At 35.5% G+C, this 27,586-nt stretch overlaps 1 protein-coding gene across 1 annotated transcript in view; it reads right to left on the bottom strand.

Moving 5' to 3' along the window:
- Positions 1 to 8,860: 8,860 nt before the first annotated feature.
- Positions 8,861 to 27,586, bottom strand: part of GALNT3 (polypeptide N-acetylgalactosaminyltransferase 3) — a 52,416-nt gene continuing 33,690 nt past the window's right edge. The window contains exons 3-11 of the mRNA XM_043894480.1: positions 27,202 to 27,374; positions 22,406 to 22,555; positions 20,498 to 20,732; positions 19,901 to 20,018; positions 18,257 to 18,457; positions 16,087 to 16,218; positions 15,786 to 15,887; positions 10,689 to 10,841; positions 8,861 to 9,960 (exon numbers count right to left, since the gene is read on the bottom strand). Of these exons, the coding sequence (XP_043750415.1) occupies positions 9,838 to 9,960; positions 10,689 to 10,841; positions 15,786 to 15,887; positions 16,087 to 16,218; positions 18,257 to 18,457; positions 19,901 to 20,018; positions 20,498 to 20,732; positions 22,406 to 22,555; positions 27,202 to 27,374 (1,387 nt within the window). The 3' untranslated portion in view covers positions 8,861 to 9,837. The remainder of the gene's footprint in view (positions 9,961 to 10,688; positions 10,842 to 15,785; positions 15,888 to 16,086; positions 16,219 to 18,256; positions 18,458 to 19,900; positions 20,019 to 20,497; positions 20,733 to 22,405; positions 22,556 to 27,201; positions 27,375 to 27,586) is intronic.

The raw sequence follows: 27,586 nt of genomic DNA, 5'->3' as shown, positions 1-27,586 counted from the left end.
TGAATTCCTTTGCTTTCTCTATTATCCAATGAATGTTGGCAATTTGATCTCTGCTTCCTCTGCCTTTTCCAAATTTACCTTGTACATCTGGAAGTCCTTGGTTCATATACTGCCAAGGCCTAGCTTGAAGGATTTTGAGAATAACCTTGCTAGCATGTGAAATGAATGCAACTGTATGGTAGTTTGAACATTTTTTGGCATTGCCTTCTTTTGGCATTGGAATGAAAACTGACTTTTTCCAGTTTTCCAAATTTGTTGACCTATTGAGTGCAACACTTTAACAGCATCATTGTTTAGAATTTTAAATAGTTCAGCCGTGATTCTGTCACCTCCACTAGTTTTGTTTGTAGTAATGCTTCCTAAGGCCCACTTGACTTCACAGTCCTGGATGGTTTTAGGTGAGTAACCATACCATTGTGATTATCCTGGTCATTAAGATCTTTTTTGTATAGTTCTGTGTTTTCTTGCCACCTCTTCTTAATTCCTTCTGCTTCTGTTATGTCCTTACCATTTCTTTTCTTTATTGTGCTCATCCTTGCATGAAATGTTCCCTTGATAGCTCCAATGTTCTTGAAGAAATCTCTAGTCTTTTCCATTCTATTGTTTTCCTCTATTTCTTTGCCTTTAAGAAGGCCTTCTTATCTCTCCTTGCTATTCTATGGAACTCAGCATTCAGTTGGGTATGTCTTTCCCTTTTTCCCTTGCCTTTTGCTTCTCTTCATTCCTCTGCTACTTGTAAAGTCTCCTCAGACAACCACTTTGCCCTCTTGCATTTCTTTATTTTGGGTATGGTTTTGATCACTGCCTCCTGTACAGTGTTACGAACCTCTGTCTATAGTTCTTAGGCACTCTGTCTACCAGATCTAATCCCTTTAATCTATTAATGTCTCCTCCACTGTATAATCATAAGGGATTTGATTTAGGTCATACCTGAATGGCTGGGTCGGGAAGATCTGCTGGAGAAGGGTTAGAATACTCCAGTATTCTTGGGCTTCTCTTGTGGCTCAGCTAGTAAAGAATCTGCCTGCAATGCGGGAGACCTGGGTTCAATCAGTTGGGAAGATCCCCTGGAGGAGGGAAAAGCTACCCACTCCAGTATTCTGGCTTAGAGAATTCCATGGACTGCATAGTCCATGGGGTTGCAAAGAGTTGGACATGTCTGAGTGACTTTCACTTTCTAGCAAGTGTTGTAGGTCTTTATTGAACCAGCCTACTTCAGCTTCTTCAGTATCAGTGGCTGGGGCATAGAGTTGGATTACTGTGATGTTGAATGATTTGCCTTGTAAATGACCCAAGATCATTCTGTCACTTTTGAGGTTGCACTCAAGTACTGTATTTCGGACTCTTGTTGACTGTGAAGGCTACTCCATTTCTTCTAAGGGATTCTTGTCCACAGTAGTAAATATAATGGTCATCTGATTGAAATTCACCCTTCCCTGTCCATTTTAGTTCTCTCAGATGTTGATTTTCAATCTGATCATCTCCTTCTTGACCATGTCCAATTTACCTTGATTCATGGACCTATCATTCCATGTTCCTATGCAGTATTGTTCTTTTTAAAAATATATATATTTATTTTTGGCTATCCTGGGTCTTCATTGCTGTGTGGGCTTTCTCTAACTGTGAAGAGTTGTGCTTCTCTTGTTGCAGAGCGTGGGCTGGGGCACACAGGCTTAAGCATTTGTGGCTCAGGGGCTCAGTAGCTGTAGCTCTAGGGCATAGGCTCAATAGTTTTGGCCTATCAGCTTCATTGCTCTACAGCTTCTAGGATCTTTCTGGACCAGGAATCAAATCCTTGTCTCCTGCATTGGCTGGTGGATTCTTTACCTCTGAGCCACCAGGGTGCCTTGCAATATTGTTCTTTATAGAATCTGAATTTACTTTTTCGATCAGACACATCCACAACTGAGCGTCATTTCCACTTTGGCCCAGCTGCTTCATTCTTTCTGGATCTATTAGTAATTGCCCTCTGCTCTTCTCCAGTAGCATTTTAGACACCCTTTGATCTGGGGGACTCACCTTCTATTGTCATATCTTTTTGCCTTTTCACTCTGTCATGGGGTTCTCAAGGCAAGAATACTGGAGTGGGTTGCCATTTCCTCCTCCAGTGGACTATGTATTGTCAGAACTCTTCACTATGATCTGTCTTGGATAGCCCTGCATGGCGGTGGCTCATAGCTTCATTGAGTTACGCAAGCCCCTTGGCCATGACAAGGCTGTGATCCATGAAGGGGCAAAATACTGCAGTACGGCCATAAGGAAAGGCATGTAGATCTAGATAAAACAGACTAGAGAGCCCAGAAATAGACACATGCACAGAGTGCATTGATTTCTCAACAAGGACAGGAGTGCAATTCTTTGGGGGAAGAAAGTTCACAGATGATAGTGGAACAACTAGATATCCTTATGAAAATTAAAAATCTCAAATTTGTACATCACTCCATATATAAAAAGAATTTCAAGATTAATTACTCTCCGAAAATAAAAGATAAGACAATAAAGTGTCTAGAAGAAATGGAAATATAATTTTACACCCTTGGAGCAGATAAAGATTTCTTAGAACATACAAAACACTAAACATAAAGTGTGATAAATTACACTTCAATAAAAAGAAGTTCTGTACATTAAAACATATCACTAAGAAAACAAACAAATTCAGACTGGGGGAAAATATTTGCCATACATATGTCTAACAAAGGATTTTTATTCATAATACATGAAGATCTTCCACAAATCAATAATAAAGAAATCTATCCAATAAACATGTACAAAGACTTAAACACTTTACAAAAAAGATATATGACTGTCTAACATGAACATGAAAAGGTGTTCAAAATAACTCTTCATGAGAGAAATAAAAATTGAAACCATAAGATACCCTTCCACATCCATTAGAATGCCTACAATCATAAAGGTTAAAAATACTAAATGCTGGTGAGGACTCAGAGCCACTAAGAGCTCTCATATACTGCCTGTGGGAATAAAAACTATTACAACCATTTAAAAAACAACTATTTGGGGACTTCCCTGGTGGTCCAGTGGTTAGGACTCTACACTTCCATTGCAGTGGGCCTGGGTTCAATTCTTGCTCAGGGAACTAAGATCCTGCAAGCCACACAGCATGGCCAAATAAATAAAATAATAAAAAAAAACCCAGTATCTTGACAGTATCTTTTAAAGTTAAACGTATATCAAATCTATAAATCCATTCTTATGTATCTGTGTAAAAGTAAAACCATACATTCATAGAAATACTTGTACATGAATATTCATTGCAGTCTTGTTCAAAACAGCCAAAAAGTCAAAACAACTGAAATGTCCATAAATGGAAGACAGATAAAGAAAGTGTGGTGTATTCATACATGGAATATTACTTGGTAATTAAAAGGCAAACCTACAGATACATAAAGTTTCATGGATGAAATCTCAAAAATGTTATGATGAACAACAAAAGCCCCCTGAATTTTATTATATATAAATTGTATCTCAATAAAAAATTAACTTTATAAAACAAACTAAAAATTACTGCTGGTAGAAAACAAATTATCTAACTCTAATAACACGGAAATAAAAAAGAATATATAATATCCTTGACCTAATTTATAGGCAAGGAAAAGAGGACAGTGAGAAAATGCTCACAATATGACTGTGAAAACATTTTCATATATAATATATGTTGTTTACTCTTTAAATGAAAAGACAGCAAGGAAATAAATCATGTTATAGTTTACAAATCCTAGGATTTGTTCTAAAGTGATTTGTCATTTTTCTTTTAGCTCCTTGACACCTGGACTCCCTTCCTACTCCTGTGAAATTTCAGCTTTCTGCTTCAGAAGCCCCAAACCCAGATACTCACTTTCATAAATTCCATTGCCTTGAGGGGAGGGCACATGAACAGGCTCAGTCAGTCTACAGCCAGCCTGGATACTGGTAATGGGAATTCACCCCAGCAGCAGCTATGGCAGTAACTTTGGGAATTCATTCACAACTGTAGATGGACGGTCATTTAGTAGCAAGTGTTAGCAGTGGGCAATGCCAATGCCAGGTGACTAAGAGGGGCAAACCATTCGTTTGGTGTTTGGTAACAGTGGAAACAGTATTCTCACCAGCAACCTTCTGCAGCATAATGTTAGCTTCAAAACTATATGCTTTGCTTTATCCTTCCCATTTTTCTAGAGTTTTCTCCAGTGTTATAAATGATTCTGTGAACTACTCAGTACCCTTTCAACAAATTTCTTTTCTACCAAAATCATCCAGAGTTAAGAACTACAATGGAAAAATAAAATAATAAAAGCACTCTAACACAGAATAATGAAATAGTGCTCCTTCCAGATAACAAAAATTTTACAAATAAGTAGAAATTATTTCTTCTTTAAAAAAAGTCACTAAAAGTACCTTTTTAAAAACACCTTGGATTCCTTTCATACTTTCAAAGAAAAATGTTTTTCACAATGTTGTTTTAAAAGGGAAGACATTTTCAAAATATTCACTGGAAAAAAATTAAGACATCTGCATAATGATGTACACAATGGATAGCTGAGATTCTAAAGGAACATCTTGAAATTAGGAAATTGTTAAACAGAAAAAAATACTCTCATAGCTAACGTTCAAAGAAGTATGTGTCTGTGACAGATGTACTTAAGGAATAAGTTTGGTGAGATGGGGTCATCATTTGTGTCACTCTAGAAGCTTGGCAACATGCTAAACATCTTACCTTTCCTTATCAACTGTGAATTTATCAACTATCAATTTTGTTGAGTTTGTTTTATATCTACTAAAATCTCCACATATATACACTATTCAGTTAATGAATTTCATAAATTTACTATTTGCTATATGAATTGGTACTTTTATTTTTAAATAAATCTATGTTCTCTCTAAAACATCTTTTGAAGAAATGATATATAGATCCATAATTTTTCTATCAAAAATTTTTTAAAAATTTTGTATCTATTTTCATCGGCCCAAGCAAAAAAATCTTTTTTTGTTGTTGTTGTTCTTTTTATTTTTGCCCATTAATCCTTTGCATCTTCCATTCTTATGTTTATAGCCCTCCCCCGACTGGCATCCCTCTGTGCTTAAAATATTCTTTAAAAATACAGAGTTGTTTCACATAGAAGATGTACACATTCCCTAAAATGTAATGCAATTTCATTGTTTCTTACCTTGCCCTCATGAAGCTGACATCTTAGTGGAGATAAATGACAAGTTCACACATAAAATAAGAAAGTAAATTTCAGGTAATCGTAAATGTAATAATGCAAAAACAGGGTGATGCAGTCATGACTGAGTTACTTTATAAAGGTAATCTCTTCTGAGAACATGTTATTTAATCTGAGACTTGAAGTATGTAAAAGATACTGCTGTGAAGAGCATCCAGATGAAGACAGCACAGGCTCTGAGACAAAAACAAGCTTGACCTGAGACAAACAGAAGAGACAGCTGTCGTGCCTGAAGCACGAGGAGCCAGAGAAACCTGGTCATGGATGAGGCAAGAAAGAAGCACAGACTGCGTCCGACCGATGAAAAGTCAGGGACATTAGTTAAGAGATCATCTCAGTCCATGTAAGATATGATGGTTTAGAGAAGAGCAATGGGACTACAGATATAAGCTTGTGGAACCAGAGAAGCCCAGAGACAAAAAAGTTTCAAAAAACGTCAAAAATGAGGTTTCAGTCAATCATCTCAAATGTTACAGAGATATGTGAGGACAGGAAAGTGGATATTGGATTTGACAACTTGGAAGGTGTTAGTGACAGAAGACGGACTGAGGTCACTGAAGAATGAATGGAAGTTTTTCATTAAGAATACCAGATTGGATCCTCATTCTCTTTTGGTCCCTTCCAAAATTCCTTGAAAATGACATTAAAAAGACAGAGAAAATTCATAGAAAGAAAGAGTTTCGATGCTGAAATTTTGGAGTTTGGACTGCAAGCCAGTTCATAGTAAGGGTCAGCTGAATGGAGAAAGATTAATTCAAAGCTAGCAATGGAGAGAGAGCAGACCAGTAATCCATTTTGTACGGTGAGACCACTGAAATACTAATAAAGAAGCTGGTGGTACGTGGTGCCTCTAGAAGTGAGGTTTAGAGAAAGTGGAGTTGAAAGAGGAAGACTAGCTAAAAATCTATCTGCCAGTCAGACCCCTAGATCCTCTCCTGGACTCAAGCAGAAGCCTAGATATTCACTTATTGGAGAGGGTAAAAAACAGAGAGGGGCTCTGAAACAGGGAACTCAAAGCGCAGCTGAGGACAGGAGTCCTGCATTGAAAATATACCCCCAGCCTTCTTCTCCCAATGACATTTCCGTCTATTCCCTCCAGGAAGGTGACCAGAAGCTTCTTCTCTTGGGATCTAAACAGTCATTTTGTTTCACAGTGCAGGAACCCCAATAAGGTCATATAATGGGAAAGACTACAGCCAACAAGCCCTCCCCATACTGGCGAATTTTCCAGTAAGTATTCAATGATCCTCTGTTAAACAGACAATAAAGAAGCATCAGACATTTAAGGAGAGTAGCCATTATGAAACGCAGAAAGCAAAACAATATGGGAAAATATAGCTCATAGGAAACTGTCAATACAGTAGATGTAAACACAAAAATGTTAAATCTATTAATATTCTTAGAGAAATAAATGAAAAATTATATTCAGGAATTAACAGAGTGGTATACAAGAAACATTAAAAGGATGTGAATTAGTTTATGAGAATTATGCAACATCTTTTCTGCATAACCACACTAAAAATGCATCATCTGAGGATATTTCGTTTTGCTTTCTTTAGATCAATTGTGATGCAATTTAATTTTTGTTTTCTCTTTTATAATTCTTATCCACACATAACTTGGCAGTGTTTTTTTAAAAAATAATTTGACTTTTTCTAGTTTCTGCAAAGCATTCAACTTTATTGTCTCAAAAATTGTAGCTCCTATCTTTTTGTACTTATATTTTGATGGTTTACATAGTATTTAACTTAACTGTCTATCAAGAGTAAGGCCACATCTGTCAATGTAGGAACTTAAAACTTCATCGTCGTTGTCAGTTGTAGTAATAGGCAATTTTAGTGTACTGCTTATTAGGAAATGGCAACCCGCTCCAGTACCCTTGCCTGGAAAATCCCATGAACGGAGAAGCCTGGTAGGCTACAGTCCATGGGGTTGCGAAGAGACGGACACGACTGAGCGACTTCACTATTTTCTACTGTGGTTAATTGTATGGTCATGTCATGACTTTACACGCATCAGATTGACCTGAGCAGGTTTAGTCCTCTGGAAAAAAGGCAACATACCGGGTCTTCTGCAGCCATTACATCATTTCCAAGGTAGCTTCATGTTGAGCAAAAGTTCCACAGTTTCACACTTCAGTGCATCCAAATCTCTCGGATAGATGACAGGAAGTCTTGAGAAATAATTTCCTGCTAGCCTTGTTTCAAAATTCAGATTTTAAAAGATACTATCCTCTCCTTTAAGGGCAAATTCCTAATGAAATGAATTATATGACACTTGAGCAACAGCCTGAGGCTCCCAAATCAGGTAGAAAGGACTCTCCCTTTGAATGCATTTAATGAAATTATATTAAAATTAACCTAAATAGATTTTTGGTTGGGTCTTAACATGATGATAAATGACTGATACACAGAGGGAGCTCAGATTTGTTTTTTTAAATGTGTTTTACTTAAGCTCATAGTTTATCAAGTCCCTTTGGGGATTTGTTTGGTTTTGTGAGATACAATGAGCTCCAAGAGCAGTCTGTGCTCCTGGATGTTTACTCTGGAGTTAACAGACTGAGAAACAGCAAGAGTGCATGTGTGTGGGCTCTAGTGTATATTTCACAATACATATTGTATTAGAAAAAGTCATGCTTTTTAAAGTATTAAAAGTATTAAAGTACTTATTAAAGAAATATTTTAAAGTAAAATAAAGTAATATTTTAAAGTAAAGTAATACTTCAATACTTTTAAAGTATTAAAGTATTTATTAAAGTAAAGAAATATTCACTATGAATAGTGAGCTGTCATTTGCATCATAACATATAACATCATAATGTCACGCACTGTGCTATTTCAAAATGATCTGTCTTTCTGCTGCATAAGACCTAGGCTTAAAGGCAACATGCCTACCATAATTTCTGGCACAAAGTTAAACCCACAATAAATTATCAGTTGAATTGAAATAAAAGTTGGTATTATAATAAAGAGTGCAGGGTTTTTTTTTAATGTAAGTTCAAAGTACAATGAGAAGACCGGGCTAATAATTTTAAAATATTCTCTTATGCACAACTGAAAGAAAGTGAAGTCGCTCAGTCGTGCCTGACTCTTTGCAACCCCATGGACAGTAGCCAGCACCAAGCTCCTCCATGCATTGGATTTTCTAGGCAAGAGTACTGGAGTGGGTTGCTGTTTCCTTCTCCAGGGAATCTTCCCGACCTAGGGATCGAACCCAGGTCTCCTGCATTGTAGACAGACGCTTTACCACCTGAGCCACCAGGGAAATCTATGCACAATTGAAGCCAGGTTTAAAAATGAAGCCAATCATATTTTACTTCTTCAATAAGAATAGAAGGACCTATATATAGAATTACCAAAAATTGTTAAGTCTTCCATGTAAGCATCACACACCAAATAGTTATCATATACTCAAGAAAAGTTATCAGAAATTAGTAAAAATTTTTCTAAATATCTAACACAGAATCTTCTCCATTTCCCATTTTTATGCCATTGCTATTATTAAGTTTTTTTCCCTTAAGAATATCTGATGACTCTGCAATTGATGCTTAGAAATTCAGTATACAAAATTCATGCTTCCCCTATTATCAATTATATATTTTATCCAAAAAATAAATAAACTGAAATCAAATCCTTTATAATAGTGATAAAAATTGGTTTTATTGTATTTTCCATAGATAGAAATAAGGTTTTTGGTGAAAAATTTCATTGCAAAGACAATCTACAATTGAATCGGTAACAAACAAAATTTAACTTTAAATGAGTCAAGTATTCTGCATCTGAAACTCAATTTCATAAACATTCAAGATTAGTGAATTTTGGTAGGAAAAAAAGACTAACAGAAGGGAAAAAGACACCTTTTTAACATAGAGCAACTTAGAGATTTTTTTTTTATTTCTTTGGGAAAACACACAGTATAGTTATTTTTTAAAAAGTCTTTTAAAGAAGACTTCAGTGTTTTAAATCAAGTAGACTTCAGACTAAAAAATATTTTAAAATTTGTCAAGAAATTGAAGTGTTAAAAATAGTTTTCTCCTTATTTATTTAATTTCATGTTTAAGGAAACATTTGACAGATAAGTTAACAAAATGCAAAAAAAAAAAAAGTTTACCTGCATTTTTATATAATAAATTCTAGATCTATAAAAAATTTCCTGGTTTTACACAAAGGCCAACTTTTGACCTTCATTGATCCATTTCTATGTTAAAAAAATACAGTATCAAATCTTTCTCCCTCCCCCCCAAAAAACTAGAAGAAATATCTTAAATTGTGAGTGTGTGGATGTAGCTATGCATATTCTCAAGCATACAAAGCACACAAACATCACTTTACTGGAAAAATTATTTTCATCATACTGTAAACTTCTCTTCCTCTACATCTGGACATTTCAAAATAGTCTTTGGTATTACTAGTTATTGTGCTTTGAGATGGAAACTTAAGGGATTTCTGTAGCAGTGCTACATAGACATTTTAAGATATAAATAAGAAAAAAATGCACTTGGAATAAGTTACAATTAGCTGCTTTTGCATAATTTTCAAAAACTACAGTGTATGCCTAGTCACAGTTTTATGAGAAAGAATATCTCCTTTTTCAACTCCTTAATTTTAAGGAACACTTAATCATTTTGGTTAAAAATCCATTTTTGGAGTGAGTCTGATGGATTGCATGACACTAAGCTTGGATGCTCTCCACTTGCTGAAAGGCACATCTTAAAGAATGGATTATACAGAAGTTGGTCCTAGAATAAAAAGAAATAAAACAGACATTAAGTTTCAAGACTCAGAGTTAACTGAGAAAGATAAACACATTTCAAGGTCTCATGGAAGCCTAAGGTAGACTTGACAGAATAAATATATACCATTCTTAACTTTTAATGTTTCTAAGATTTACTATGTCTGATAAAATCTTGTTGGTTTTTGGTGTAGGCAACGCAATTTATGCCACCAATGTTCACTTCAGAGAAGGTACTATAGAAAATGTTCTAATATTACACAAAATCAATGTGCAGGTAAGAATTGCAAGTTTCCAGCTAAGCTTTAAAACATATACTTAAAAACAAGGGGAAAAAAAAAATCACCTTTCACATATTCCCTCAATTCTAGATTCATGAAAAAGTACAAAAATTGGGAAGGAAAGTATCAGTTTAAGTAAGAAAAGTATGACTGTTACAAGAAGCATTATAAGAAACTCCAGAAAAACAAATATGAACAACTATTATTAATAATCCACAGAAAGTTATCTGCATAAATCATGCTCTAAGATATTTTACAATCATTCTGCTCTAAGAGTATTTACATTGATACCTTCTTTCTTAACATAGGGTAGAGATACATAATAACAAAGTTAACAAAGACAGAGAAATTCTGATGGATAACATTAATGTACTGTTTCATATATTTTCCCAGATAATCAATAGAGCTACTCAGAATAATTATATAAAGGGGTGAATTAACTGCACTGAGGTACCTTCTGGATCTCCCATATCTGTTCTCCAGCGGCAACTGTTTTGTGACCTTTGTAGACACATGCCTTCAGCTGAACAACACCTTGAGCAGCATGAAGACATAATTCCTTCTGGATGTTATGCCGAATTTCATGTTGGGCAGAATATTCAAAGTACTGTGAAAGGAAGAATGCTGTTATTGACAAAAGCACCCTATATCCTCAGTTGCAAAATTGCCAGCAAATAAAAAAAAAATTAGCAACTCACTGAACAATAGGTATCATAATTACAAACTGAGTTTGGGGAACAGAAAAGATTGTGTCCTTTCTCCAGCCTATCACCAATAGTTACTTAATTAAGATGGTACTATCTTCCTCCCCATGTCAGAAACTGGATGCTATCAGGTAGGATGGAGGCTAGAACCGGTATGCCATAGAAAAGAGCCTGGAAACTTTTAGCAAGCCCATCATTCCTTTTTCTCCCAACAAGTGTTCATTCCCTCTTATTCGTCTCAATAGTACTTTCATTTAAACTAGTAGTATTTAAACATAGTACTCTTGGGAATTCCCTGATGGTCCAGGGGTTAGGCACTTCACTGCAGTGGCCCAGGTTAAGTCCCTGGCTGGGGAATTAAGATCCTGCGACCCTCACGTCATGGCCAAAAAAAAAAGGTGGGGTGGGGGGAGGAGTTTTTCATGCCTCAGTTCCCTTGCCTGTAAAAGGTAATTTCATAGCTCCTAGGTGGCGCTAATGGCAAAGAACCCACCTGCCAATGCAGGAGAGGTAAGAAACATGGTTCTATCTCTGGGTCGGGAAAGGGCATGGCAACCCACTTCAGTATTCTTGCCTGGAAAATCCCATGGACAGAGGAGTCTGGCGGGCTACAGTTCATAGGGTCATAAATAGTTGGACATGACTACAGCTACTTAGCACACAAGTGCACACATAGGGTTATGACTATAAACGAGTTAATATGTGTAAAACATTTAGACCAGTAACTGGATGTGGTAAGCATTCAATTCATTTTTAGCTATTGTTACTATTATCGATGCTTCTCTCTCTCCAAATATCCAATTAATTAGCTCCGTAGTCTTTCTCAATCTTACTCTCAGATGTTACCATCCTACCCATCCTTACTTCCACACCCTCACTTCTCTTGTTCAGGCATCAAAATCTCTACTGCAACACCTCCACATGTACCTCCAACTTCTGCTCCTATAACACAATCCGATCTGCTGCCAGTTTGTCTTTTGTAACATAGATTTGATCCCTTACGTTCCCCGCTCAAGTGAATCACTACTGTTGCTGAGATAAAGCCCATCCTTCTTCACTGGTATGTGAAATCTTCCTCTTTCAATCTTAACCAACCACTGTCCCAGTTATGCACTCTGTTCCTTTCACACAATTCTACCAAAGCAGGACATGTGTATCCACAACCCCAAGACTTTGCTTTATGGTGCTCTCCCTGGAATACCTTCCTGGATGCTTTTCTGCCTAGCTAACTCCCTTTGATGCTTCAAAAGTCAACTCCAATATTACCTTGCTTCTTTAGTTTTCCCTGTACTTGTCCTGTACACAAACTTACACTCTCCTCAGGGTTCCCAGAATCATCAGAGACAACTTCCACAGCACTCTATTAGAATTATGGGTGTAGCTAGCTGACTTCACTGTAGACCACAGTCAGGCAGTGTATCCAGTAATGACATCCATTATAAATCAAATATTTCATAATGTTGACATTCCAAAGAGAAAATGAGTGAACATAATTGATTTTCAATAGTGAAGTAATTAGTCTTAGCACTAATATTTATTGAGCCCTTATTATGTGCTAGGCAGAGACTGTTCTAAACCCTTTACGTGGATTAGAGTAGGCACTCCACAAACATTAGCTGAATTAATCTTGAGTTCCCCTGGCCTTAGCCTCATGCTTAATTTATCTCCTTCCACAAATACAATATCAGCCATTTTTATAACTGATAGCTCTTCAGATAGAGACTGAAAGCTCTTCAGATGGAGACTGAAAGCTCTTCAGAATGAAAGAAAGAAGACTTTCTTTCTTCAGATTGAAATAAAATGGGTTTAGATCATGAAAACAACATTCTGGCTGTGCTTTAAAAAAGATAAACTTTAGGACCTCAATGATGATGAAAAAGGCTGACCAGTACTTTACTTCACTCATAATATTTTTAAAAAAAAAACATTAAAAGGGAAGTTATAAGGAGTGGAAAATAGTTGAAGATACTTAGACAGCTAAAGAGTATGTAATCAGCTAGCTGAGAACACTGGAGAGACTTTCACTTAGAAACAGGACAAATGCACCAGAAGAGAAAGGGGAAGAAGCAAGGCCTTGTGTAACAAAGTGGTAATGGATTAAACCACTCTGCACTACACCAGTATTTAGTCAATTTAGTCACATAATCAAAATACTTATTTTTCACTTGGCATATTCAAATACCACTACAATGGAGTTTTCTGCTACAAAAAAATATCATTAGTCAAGAGAGTAGAAGGAAGCCTGAGGAAATGACCGAGTTAGATGATATCTCAGAAACATCTACCACTCAAGGAACTACAATTCCCAAAATAGTTTAAATGCAGTGCTTGAATGAAAATAACATTTAAAGTACGTAAATCAAAATAAAATCAATGGCCATGTCAGGGCAATAGAAGCCAGAGTTATCTTCTTAAGATATAAACCAGAAAATATTATTCTTCCACTCAAAATCCTCAGGTGGCTTCTGTCACACTGGGGATTAAATCCATGTTCTTAACGTGGCCAGCAAAGTGCTAATATGAGCAGGCCCCTAACCCATGTCTCTGACCTCATTTTCCACCCTCTTTTCCTGGACCACTCTACTCCAGCCACACTGGCTTTGTGTCTGCTCCATTTACCTGCCGCTGGCCTTGGGTCCCTCTGCCAAGATGCTCTCCTCCTAGGACACGGTTTCTCTCCTAACTCCTTCAGGCTTCCAGGCTAAGGTCACCTTCTCAATGAGGTCTTCCTGAACCTCTGAAAATAACTAACCCCACACATGTATTATTTCCCTACCCTATTTTATTTTTATTTGTACCTAAAATTACATATTTATTTTTTCCTTTCCATTTAGAATACAAGCTTCACAAGAGAGAGACTTGGTCTTCTTCACTACTATAAGAGTATGTGAGTTACATTATAGACTCTGTCAAACAAATACTTGTTGAAAGAATATGTGAGTTATTTAACCACTCCAAAATTTCTAAAAGATGCCCCCATGCTATTTAAAATTTAAAAATTATTTTAGAGACAGAACTATAAAAATATCTTTATGGCAATGATAGGAGAAAAACAGAACAGTGTATAAAATATATCCTCAATTTTTATGGTAAAAGAGATGTAATGCTATAAGAAGCCTGAAATAAATTTATAAATATTTACACTTAGTGGTAAAGAACCTGCCTACCAATACAGGAGACTTAAGAGACACGGGTTGATGACCAGATTGGGAAGGTACCCTAAAAAAGGAAATGGCAATCCACTCCAGTATTCTTGCCTGGAAAATTCCATGGATAGAGGAACCTGGCAGCTGCAGTCCATGGGGTTGCAAAACAGATACGACTGAGCACGCACACACACATTTAATGGTAAGATTTTTACAAATGAAGAAATATTTCTCATTGCTCCAAACCTTAATTTTTACTTGGATAGGCCCATGTTATTTCCAAAAGAAGGCAACTATTTGTATAATTATTTTTTCTTTTAAAATATAGTGTGTAGGGAAATTTCAAAATAGCAATGTGTATACCCATACATCGATGTATATGTACATACATGTAAGTCTGTATATATCTGTGTGTATCTCCATCCTATTTCAGAACTATATCTAACCATCAAGCAATGGATCCTATTCACTACCTATAGCTTTTGGGCATCAGCATCATCTACCTTCAGTAAGTAGATTGATTGGTTTGGATGAGTAAGCATTGGAACTGGATTAAACTGAGGCTAAGTAGAAAAACATGGAAGTATGTGGACCAGGAGATAAACTGACCCTTTCTTCTTCAAATTGATATCATCAAAGTCCCGTCCTGTTAACACAGGGCATCATGAGTATTCATTAATAATACTGTGAAAATCCTCTATGCACATCTTGGACTCTATACCAAAACACTTGCAACCCTGCCCTCCCCCAAAACACATACCAGCTCCTCTCCTTAGGACAATCTGTTCTCACTCCCACCAGCTACTTCACTAACCCCTATGTGTACCTTTCAAAAAATGTTCCCAGATGTCACCTTTCCCAGGCAAATGTATGGACACCCTAATTCAGATGCCCTCCTCCATACCCCCAGAGCACTCTGAAAGCTTTATCCCAGACCTGACCATCCTGACTCTAAATGCCAGTTTTGAAACAGTGATTTCCTGAAGGAGCTGGAATCTAAATTGCTTGAACCCAGCAGAGTACCTGGTATGCAGGGGTCACTTAGTGAATTTGTTGAATTAACAACAGAGAGAAAGAGTCTAATCTTCCAGGAATTAACTTGTAAAAGGCAAGAAAAGGAAGCTAAAACCTAGAAATAATATTTTAATATGTTCTCTATCCATAGTGACATATGACATTTTAGTCTTAACTAGTAAAACAGTAAAAGGGTAGTAACAAGCAGAGATGTCACCAATCAAGGAGAATCAAGAACATACATTAAAAAAAAAAAATCTGTTGAGATAATATTGTGGCCCACAAAAGTACAGTATGAACATGATATTATTCACTGTCTAATCCAGTTAAGCATAGCCTTTATGTATAATTTAGCAAAATCACCTGCTAATAGTCATGCAACCTTAAAGGTTCACACAGAAGATCCTGTTTTTGTTATTTTTATTTCAGATGGCATTATTCTATTATATTCTCATTTGCCTTTCTACTGAATGGGTAAGCAACATCAAACTGTTTTCAGAGGTAGAGTGAAAATCAAAATAAAGTACTCTGCAATTTCAATATTAATTGCCTAACTTACTCTAAAAGTATTTCACATACCAGTTTACCTGAACATGAAATTGATTTATGGGTTCTGAAAGACATGTAAGAACTTACTTGCGGTTGCAGGTACTAAAGAAAAGGCAGGATTTTTTGTGCGGTGCTCACCTGATTTCCCCCAAGTCCATGACACGTATACAGAATCAATGGTTTGCCTCCTTGGTTATTCTCTCCAACATCCAGACATAGAGGCTGACCAACACTTTTAATCTAAAGGGAAATTTTCAAGTTATAAATTTTTTAAAAATCTATGTGGTTTATATATTTTCTCAACTAATTTCTGAAAGTGGTGTTAACGTAAAAATCTCAAAAGCAATAAACCAGAAAGTATTATAGCAATTTTTCTTAAACCACATAAATATTGGTGGCAAAGAGTATACCAAGTAAAAAGGAACAGGAAAATACTCACATATCCAGATATAACAGGATTAAGGTCTGGCACATACACTTCTGGATAAATATTGTTCAGATACCACGTAAAATTTTTACACTGAAGGCGGTGCTTTATTTCAAATCTTTTTGAAAGATCACCAAATGATTTCTGGAGGAAGATGAGAAGTGAAGGGGAATGCTTAATTAAAACAGCACTGATAAAATACCTCAAATGCTATTATTTGTATTTACATTTAGGTCTTTTAAAAAAAAATTCTGGGCCAAAATGTAATATGCAATTTAACTATAGTCACCACTCATTCAGGCAACAAGTATGCCTGGCTGCTCACTTCTGGCTTCAAAGAGAATCAAGGACCACTGCAATGCTGACCTTGTGCTATTTTATTCTTCCTTTGTGCCACAAACCTCTTTCATGGTACAGAGATCCTAAATGAAATGCTGAAAGCAAAAAATGGTAGTGGGGACATTCGAAATGTATCCTAGTTTTATATACTGAAGTGGTCTATAAAGTGAGGTGTGAGAAACAGCACCAGTGTACAATGTAATCTCTTCTCCAGTCAAGACCACAAAGATAATAATAATTTTCATACTTTGGGAATATTTTTTTCTAGTTTTAAGGGTGTCATTTACTCCTAATAATATCTTCTAATGATATTCTAACAATAAAAATGTTTTAGTAGAAGAAGTCAAGTTTTTAATCAACTGTATTTTATATCCCCTTATCTTATTTAAAAAGGAATAAGAAGATATTTTTTAAAGCACTTCTAAATTGAAAAGGTATTTGATATAGGCAAAATTTTAAAGAAAAATTATGAGTACCTAGATAGGTGAAAAAGTAAATACTCAAGCTTATCAGTTCAACTAACAAAAATATTTTCTGTGCCAACTTCAGTGTTTTGAACCCAGGGGTCTTAGCAAAAGGCAGGAAACTCTAAAAGACTTCTGGGTAGCTTATATATTTTATCATGTAGGTCTATTTGCCCTAGGTAAAAACTGGTTTTCTGGGTCACTTGCCACTTTTTGGGTGACAAGAAATCATAGCTGTATGTAGTATCCACTCGCCTGCTTAGCCAAGCACCTTGTACAGTATACAAACTGCCCACTTGTGTTGGTGGCCCCGGGTGAAGGGCTAGCAATCCAGTCCACTAGGGCTCTGATTCTGCTTGGTACTGGCATGTTATAAGGAGTGACCAGAGACCAGAGAAAAAGACAAATGAGGTAACCAGATCTTTATGACATCCAAGGTGTTGATGCACTTTAATCCCAATATATACTTCCTTGCACATCGGCACGGCTTCTTACAAAGAATTGGATGCCATTTACCAAAGCATGTCCTTCAACTGTCTAGTTTAGTTACCACATCCAATATTGAAACTGTTGGGACTCAATTCTAAATGCATTAGGCATGATGATTCTACAGAGCTTTAATCTAGGACCGGTCAGTAGCAACCATACTGCCGTGCATTTGTTAGCACTTATTTCCTTATTTCACAGCTGTTTTGGGAGACAGGTAAGTATTTTATATCAAGACAGGGAAGGGGAGGAAGAAATGTGGTGGAGCATACATTCCATGTCTGGCCAACCTGCTAATCACCCTATAAAGTACCATGACCATTTTACAGTTTCAAGAGGCTTTGCCAAAGTCACCCTTCCAGAAAGTAGTGGAGCCAGAACTGGAAACAAAAAAGCTTGATATCTTGGTTTATTCTGCCACATCTGACACTGTCTCTCTCTAATTCAAAATGCCACTTAGCACCTTGATTCAGGAATTAATCACATCACCTAAACCAGTTGAAAGCAGTTCCACTTAATCTTATTTTCATTAGGTAAAATATTGAACCAAAGCAGTCACAAAAACTAAATATCTTTCATGTTAAAAAAAAGTAACATCAAGTAGAATGCCTCAATTAAAAAAATTATTTTTAATTGGAAGAAATTGCTTTACAATATTGCATTGGTTTCTGCTATATATTGCCTCAGGTTTTAAATGCAGTTTACTTGACTTTAAAAAAAAAAAAGAGAGAGTAGAGAGAGAAAACTGGCATCAGTAAATTATATATTTTTGAGTTAAAAAGACCAGCTTCAAAAATAATTTCTTAAAAAATATTTTATACTTGATTCAAACAAGTCCAAGAACATGTGAACTTGCTGTGGATTTTTATTGCAATTGTTTAGTTCTAACTTACTTGTTTAACAATTTTTGCTGCATCTGTGTTTCTCCTATAAAATATTTCCTTGTATTCATCCATCCAGACTTCTGCAAGGCGAACTTGGTTGCGAGCAATCACCTGAGTGCCTTTTGGGAAGGTATGAGGACTTTTGCTGCGAAAAACATGTCCAACAACAGAGCAAGGCATAATCTCCAACTGCCCACCACATTGCCATACCTGATAATTAATGATATTTGTTTAAATTTACAGTATTTTAGGAAAATCAGTGTTGCTTTTAAGTTCACCTTTAAGATACTAATAAAAACAAGAGATATATTACAGCTTTACAAACAGCTTTCTCTTTTCTCTCTGTTTACAGCTTTCTCTGTTCCCTGCCAATTCAACCTAAGTTCTTAAAGATAAAGAACTATCATTAGGTGGTACAGACACTAGCGACAAAAAAAGTAAACATATTTTCAGAAATTACCTTAACAAAATAGTGATTTCAGATTGCTCACAAAAATAAATTCTGAAATTTCTTTTTTTTTTTTTTTTTGGTCAAAAAATATGCAAGTTCTCTAGTATCCACAGAAGACCAAAGGCTCTTCTGCATTTGACTTCCACAGCAGAGTTGGAGTAAGTGGGGCCAAACTCTACCTCTTGTACATTCAATTTTGTGATCAAGAAAACAATTCCAGACAATCATTATTCCAAAGCACAACCTATTAAACTTTGTGTGTATATATATATATATATATATAAACATTATATATATTAAAAAATACCATGCCATTTAAGAGGGTCAAAAAAACTTATTTGCTTTAACTCTAAATAAAATGGCAAATTGCTAAATCAGTACCTATTCACTTAGATGTCTTGACAATCTGTTCTGCCATAAATGAAAAATCTAAATGTCATGTATGTGCTAATATTAGGGCAGTGATCACATTCTCTCTTTTAAGCAAGTGAGAAAGCTTAGTGATGTGTTCAGTTCAACTGTGCTTGAGATCCAATGTGTGCTGGGGGCTGGGAATATTCAAATGAATAAAACAAGACCCCTGCCCTTAAGCCACTCAAACTTGGCTAAGATAATCATTGCCATTATATGATGAAACCAGAGCCAAAACTTAAAACTTCCAACTGTTAGTTCAGTTCTTTTTCTACTACATTCCAGCCTAAGTGATGAGAAATGAATGACAAAGCTATTGAAGAAACTGAACTCATGATATCAAATACATACATATAGAGATCTAAAAGCTTTATTTCTCATATTAACTTTTAATAGGTATAGGAAAAAAGCTCATTTAATCCAAAGAGTTAAATCCAATGTTCTTTAAAATTATATGTAAATGTTTTTCCATTCTGACTCCCTTGATAGTCAACCAATTTCCTGAAGCACTAGATTTAATTATATTTATCTTGGCTGGAATTCAGTAGCTACAAGTGCATTAATTGGGGTTAGTGCCTGGACACAAGCATTTAACTGACTCCTCTTGTTACACTGGCAGCAATGAATAAATATATTAAGCTACATTTTAAAAGAAAATATATTGATTCTAAAATTTCTGACATTAAGAAAGCACAAAAAGTAAAGACTACATACATCTATGATAATCTGTATCAGCCAACTAGAAATATATGTTTCATTGTTTAGTATGTGAGCTATATTTATAAACTTACTCTGAAAGACATTTCTATATTTTCACCTCCCCAAATTTCCATTTCTTCATCATAAGTTCCAATATATTCAAAATAGTCTTTTGATATGGAAAAAAGGCCTCCTGCAAAAGTGGGTGTTCTGAAAAATAATCCATTGTCAAACTTTGTTATACAACCAAATAAGAAAAAAAGAACTATTTTAAGAGCAACTGAATCAAATTTACAAATAAAGAGAGATTACAATCTCAAGGCTTTATACAGATTAATAGAAACTAAAAATGCTATCTTCAAAGTCAAGTTCTGGGGGATGGAGAGGAACTATGGTAAGTATCCTTCCCTAGCAGAGCAAAATTATTTTGTCTTTGAACTAAGCTTAAAGATTCTTAAGTAATGATTATAAGGAAGACATAGTAAGAGCTCACTTAATTCTACTTCCTACTAGGTAACATCATGTATAAGCAAGTCCATAAATAAAGTACTTTTTTAAGCCTTCCATACAGAATATTCTTTATTCTTGTTAGCGTGAATCACCTTGGTGGAAATTACTGTAAAAAACGAAGAATGCATAGACATTCAAACAACTGACTATATATAAGACCTTGAGAGTAATCCTCTTACTTGATTGGGTAAGTCTCATCCTTCCTTCTTTGCTTCTCATGATCAGGAAGTGTTTCCCAGCCAAATGAAAGGCTCCAGTCAAAATTCCCACGGTTATGGTTACTTCCATAAGGAGAAGGTTTGTTGAATTCAAACGTGTTCAGATCTATGGATGCAATATCTGGGCTCACGACAGCAGTGTAGTTCTCAGCTATTCTGGCCAACAAAGGCTCTAACCAACCGTAGAAACACTCACCTGGAAAGAATACAACTTAAATTAATTCAAGAAAAACACTCCAGGTTTTTTTTTTTCTTTTTCCTTTTGTATTTTGGAAGAGAGTTTGCAGAGAAATGAGAATATCTAAGTCATTATTATTATTTTGAACATTTACATAAGGGAGATTTCTTAAAGGTTTCTTGTCATGAGATAAGGGTAGGATGAAAAAAAAAATAAGGCAAGATTAAGCATAGCTAAGGAGTGACTTTGGGGGGGAGGCAGTGACATTTTTTTAACCTTAAAATGGAAGTAAAATGATACTGATATATTTAAGTTTCACACTGTGTATTTCTCTTTAAAATGGACTATGAATCAAGGGTGACTTTTTGCTACCACCTAGCTCCAAAAATATTCTGATTTACTTAAACTCATCTCCCTGAGTAAGGCATAGAAACTGAAATCTTCATTTCTCTGACAAGGTCGTAGGAGAAAATAAGTAAAGGAATCAGAATATTCTGATTTTAGCAATTGGAAAAGAACCATTCAAACCAACTCAGCAGTAACGAAAGGGGTTGAAGAAGGGGCACAAAAGGTCAGATTCCAGGCCAGGCTGTCTCACATCACACACAGACTTCAGGAGATGTGGCACGCGCAGTCCCACTCAGGACTTTCCATCATCCAGCCATCGGCAGTCATGGCCCAGGAGGACCCTCAGACAAATCTGCCTGGCAGGGAAGAATGCCCAGTCTGATATTTCTGTAATTTTGGAACAGGAGAAGGAATACTGGAGAAGGGGCCATTTCCTTTTGAAAACACCTCTCTTGGATTACCTTTAGACTTTCCTTAAATGCCTGGTATTGAGAGAATACCGGAAGTGAAAGCTCTAAAGAGACTCAAGCAAATCCAAAAGCCCTTCTATAACAACTAGCATATGCTCAAAACCATTTGCTTGGTCAAACAGCACCTGAGGGCTGGCCAATTCAAACCTAAACATTCATACAAAGAGTAAAACTCAGGAAGCTTGGAGCTTGAGGGACTACCTGAGGTTTGGGTAATACCTATGGTGAACATTAAACACTGACTCTAAAAATAGTCTTCAAGTACTATAATTACAATCATTGCCGCTGGAGAAAAAATTAAAATACAAAGAAAAAAAACAGCATCAATGAAAACAAACAAAAACTAACAACATTCATGGCAAAGACACCAGAGGCTATGAAGGGACACCTCTCTTTTGGCACAAGAAGGACTATGAATCTTTGAAGGGGAAAGAAAAGAACTGAAATATAAAAAGTAAAAGTATGAGGACTGGGACAAAGTTTACTGATAGGGTTGACCACACACACAAACAAAACTTTCACTCACTTTAAAGTGCAATAATCAAGAATAATAAGGAAAAACACTTTTTTTTTTTTTTTAATATAAAACAAGCATCTGAAAAACTGTCCCAGGCATGGGTAACTCACTGGGGAAGCTGGTCACTGGAGGACATAAAGAACCTCAAATACAAAGGAGGTAAGATCATTGAATAAGTGAAAGGAATTTCCTACCCAGAGCTATAATCTGCTTGCACTATCATTGCTATAATCACCAGTTGGAAGCGAAGTTAAAGAAAATGCTATTAGACATTTAAAGAAAAGGTTTCCTTACCTTTTGAATTAGAGGGAGGGAGAGGGAAAATGTTACAACTGTGTTTCCCTATACATACTTACAGTGAGCATCTAAAAATGTGAGCGTTTCAGCTGTTGCTACTGTTGCTCCTAGCAACCTTGCAGTGATCAGACCTTTTCTCTCTTTTTGTCTGACTATTTTTACAATAGAAAATTGTTTTATATATTCCTCTAGTTTATCATGCAAGTACTCTGTAAGAGAAAAAAAATCAAGATTAACTCATTTCTAAGTTTATTTCATATGTAACATGAAAGCTAACAAAGAAAGCGCAAGGCAATGATTCCTCCATGTGTGTAATCTTAGTTGTACATGTCCACCCCTTAAGATTAAAAATATTATATCCTTAACTCTACTGAAAAAATTACATATACAAATCTTAACTTTTGCATGATTATAATGCATGACATTATAACACACAGTCATCCTGTCTGTGTCATATCAATAAATAAAATGTGTTTGGGAGGAGTGAGAGACTTCAAATGGAATAGACCCCAGGAGTTAAGAACACTCATTTAGAGGCCAGAGAAAAGAGACAAAGGAAAGAAAGAGACTGAATTTGGCCCAAAAGATATTTGATTTTCTTTTTAAAAAATTTTAAATTATTTTTTAAATTGGTATTCAAATCTGGAAATTTATAGAAAAATTCAAAGTCTCAAAAAAATTCTCTGATATTTAGCCAGTGGTCAAAATAACTTTAAGACCAAAATCTTGAGAAAAATACAAGTAGAAAAGTGCATGGCTACAGTAGTTTGGGAATATTTCTACAAAGAGTCAGCAAAAAAATTTTGAAAGCTCTAGAGTCTCCTGACACAGACTTTTTTCAATAAAAATATGAAGGAAGAAAAGGGCATGCAAATCAGTAATGAGGTTATAAGCAGGGAAAATCTGAGTTATGGGTGTGTAAGTCAAGATACTCAATATTCCTATTTGGATGACATACATACTATGCAAGAGTTAAAATAACAGGTAAAAGAAACAAACATCAGTCAAGTCACTAAAGTGTTGTCCATAATTTTAAACAACATCTTAAGCCTGTTTTTTCACATTAAATTCTTGATTCTTCGTTGAATATATCATGTAGTTCTTCACGTGGCCTTCTTGGGCCATCACACAGACTCAAAAAGACCTGGGAATATTGAGGATGCCAGCAAGCATCCTGGGTAAATGTTTGCTTCTGCCAGATTTCAGAAGCAATTGGAGGTGACTTTGACTTTATCTGTAATTATGTATATTTTTAAATTCTCCTGTAGTGCAGAAAGGATAGTTGCTTATTTAAAGTTTAAACATTCATGAAGGAGGTAAGAGTCCAGGAATAACATTTTGGGAAAAGTAAGTGTTATCTAAACATTACTGTCTCAGAGGAACAGATTAACTTTTTTAACACCTGGCGGAGCCTGGTGGGCTGCCGTCTATGGGGTCACACAGAGTCGGACACGACTGAAGTGACTTAGCAGCAGCAGCAGCAGCAAGCACCTCAAAATTAATTCTCTGAGAGACAAATAGGATTGTAAGTTGTCTTAAAAATATATAGCCATAGATATTTCTGCTTTAATGATAGATTCACAAAGCAGAAACATAAAATAGAAACATTTCAAATATCTTTACGGGAATCGATTTTTTAAATGGAGTCACAACAGATTCCTTCAATAAACCCTCTCACTGTTCACAAGTTAAGAAATTTTATTCACCCACAACTTCTGAATTTCCTGTAAATTCTTACCTGCTTTTTAAATTTAACCCCATCCACACTCCTAATTTTATGAATTTAAAAACACAAAACCATGAAGTCAAATTTCCTGGGTCTGATTTATAGCACCATTACTTTTAGCTATGTGACCTTGGGCAAGTTATTTTACCTTTCTGTACCTCGCTTTCTTTAACTATAAAATGAGAATAATAGGATTTACCCTCATAGGGGATTGTTGGGAGGATACAATGAAAGATTAGTTATACAAATAAAAAATTAAAGCAGGGACTAACTAGCACATTGGGCTTTCCTGGTGGCTCAGATAGAAAAGAATCCACCTACAATGAAGGAGACCCGGGTTTTATCCCTGGGTCAGGAAGATCCCCTAGAGAAGGAAATGGCAATCCACTCCAGTATTCTTGCCTGGGAAATCCTATGAACAGAGAGAAGCCTGGTGGGCTATAGCCCATGGGTCACAAAGTGTTGGACACAACTCAGCAACTAAACAACAACAAAACTAGCATATGGTCTATACTCTGGAAATGTTCATTATATTTTGTTTGGTGTCACGGGGTTTTAGTTATCTGTTAATTGATAACCCACATATTCATGCTTTTCCATCAAGCAAATTGAAGTCAGGGACTATGGTTTCTACTTCACAAGCTCCTTTATAGTAACTAGGGATACATTTTCCACAGTGGGTACTCCTTGGATAGCTCTCTGACTGAATTCAATAAGACAATTACACTACTATGCAAAGATAGCCCTTTGTCAAGAAAACTTTTCCAAATCTATTGTTGATTGCTATAAAGAATTAAAAAAAAATATTCAGACACTTTAACCAAACAGCCCTGCCGTTCCAGACTAATCTAAAGATATAATTCAAAAAAAGGAAAATAACATAAGCACAAGGGTATCTATTGCAATATCATGTTACAGTAAGACTAAGGGTTAAACAAATTGTATGGTTAAGCAAAATGTATCTGGTTCATTACTGTCATTAAAAGCAAGTTTTGAAGGTAACGGAAAAAGGCTAATAACAATGTGATGTGAAAATGTCAGATTTCAAAACTGGATTTCTTTCATGGGTATAATTATATAAACATTATATATTTATTTAGACAGTGATTAGGAAAGAAAAGATTAAAATGGTTGAAACAGAAAGATTATAAATGCATAATATCCTTTATTCTGATTTTCTTTCATTCTATTAATCTTGTTGTGCAATTAAATAATATAAGTTACTTTCAACTGAAGGCTTACTAGATGTACCCTTACTGTGTCCCTGTTGTCCCACTTCTTCAAAAATCAACAAAATAAAAATTATGTGAAAAAAGAGTTCAAGAAACCAAAGCAAAAGATTTCTAAAATAAAGTTCTGGATTTTTCTTTTTTTTACATAAAACACACAAGAAGTCTGCAGAACTTAATCAGATATCACTTAAAAATCCATGGACTTTGGTCCAAATAAATACAAAGAATTAGAAAAATACAGAACAAATCAAGCAATAAATAAATCAACTGATTACAATCGGATGGTGAAGCAACCTAGCTCAGAGGATTAGAGATTCAAATCAGAAATCTGTACGTAATATAACTTGAATCCAGGGAACTTGAACAATAAACTTCTCTATTTGGTGGATAGGTTTCATAGCTAAGTCAAAGATCTCTGATGAGGAGCAATCCTCTTCCATCTGGATGTTAATTTAGCTCAATAATATAACCTCTATTCACTTGGGCTATTTTATTTTGAAACCATAGGGATGTCTAGAATTGTGTGTAGAAATATTTAAATAAACCAAGTTAATAATTTTGTGCTTTATTCACTATCATGTCTAATCTGGATATATCTTATAATTAATTGATGATATATGACATAATAGGCAACTTTTGTCCCCCTCATGGTCTATAGCAATGGGAAAAAAAGTGAAAGTGGTAGTGGCTCAGTCATGTCCAACTCTTCAACACCATGGACCCACCAGGCTCCTCTGTCCATTGAATTCTCCAGGCAAGAATACTGGAGTGGGTGGGTAACCATTCCTTTCTCCAGGGGATCTTCCCAACCCAGCGGTCAAACCGAGGCCTCCTGAATTGCAGGCAGATTCTTTTCCATCTGCGCCACCAGGGTAAGCCCCATAAAGTAATGATTTACCTAATGATAGATAGCACTTGAATTTGAAGGAAGAATGTCATCATCATTTTACAGATAAGGAAAGTGCTCACTAGTGTTTCCAAAAAGCTGGAATTTGAGTTTAAGAAATCTAGTTCCAAACTCGGGCTCATTCAGGAACAAATTCTGCATTCATTGAAATAATCTATACCTGTTTGATACCTAAAATATTTGTAATGTTTGAAAATTCAGCAAATTAGAGTATTTGTCCAATTATCCTGTGAGCCCAACTGAAAATGTGTAACTTAGCAACTGACTATTGACTTGTAAACTGAAGTGAAAATTCATTAACGATTTTAGTTAGCTTTGTAAGTGGTATTAGAATATTTAAAAGAGCCAAAAACAAAACAGGATATGGTAACTCATCAGTAATTTTTAACTGCTCTTTTATATTATTTATATTAATTCATCTAATCTTTAAAACAACCCTGGGAGTTGTGTACTACTTATATATTTCTTCAATTCTAAACCATACAATTATATACTTTTTATAATCAACGGCATGTTAGTTTAATTGACTGTAAGGGTCTTTTTTCTAATGATATGTAAACTAATAATGTATCTTACAATAAATTTGATGAAATATGACATTTCCCCCATTTTACAAACAGAAAAACTGAGCATAAGGGGGTTAAGTAACTTGCCCAAGTTGCATAGCTTGTTAGGACCAGAAATGGGAATCAAAACAAGGCAGCCTAACTAAAGGCACAAGTATGTGCTCCTAATCACGTCTTTAAAAGAAAAAAATCTCACACTGAGGACTACAAAATTATAAATAACGGTGTTTCACACATTTATAAACTCTAAAATATCTGAATATGGACATCCTTGGATTCCCCTTCTACCCATCATACACAGCATCCAAGACACTATATGCAGGCTCTGAGGTGGCATACAGAGAGTAAATACAACCAAATAGACTTTGGACAACACCACATGGATTTACTCAGGAAATAATCTACTTTGCATGTACTTTCTTACCATCTACACTAGCATCATCCACCAAAATGATCTCCTTCAGCAGTATGGCAGGTGAAGAATATAGCACACTGTGGACAGTTCTAAGCAGCGTGGACCACGCTTCATTATGAAAAACTATAATGACACTGGTGGTAGGCAGGGGGGGACAGCGCTTAAATTTTTGTTCAATACATCTAGAAAAAATCAAAGTAGAAGAATGATAATGAATTTTATTACATTATTTCACAGTTATACCATTGCTAAAATTATCATTATTTTAACCTTTAACACAGTAGAAATGCTGGTGCATAGTTTATTTCTATGTAAGATGATCTTAATGCTATATAAAGGCAAACAGATCAAAACGAAAGTTTTACAAATAGACCACTCACCTAGAGATCATGTC

This window comes from Cervus elaphus, chromosome 33, assembly GCF_910594005.1.
Source record: "Cervus elaphus chromosome 33, mCerEla1.1, whole genome shotgun sequence".
NCBI classification, from domain to species: Eukaryota; Metazoa; Chordata; class Mammalia; order Artiodactyla; family Cervidae; genus Cervus; species Cervus elaphus.
This window is presented reverse-complemented; position numbering and strand designations above follow the sequence as displayed.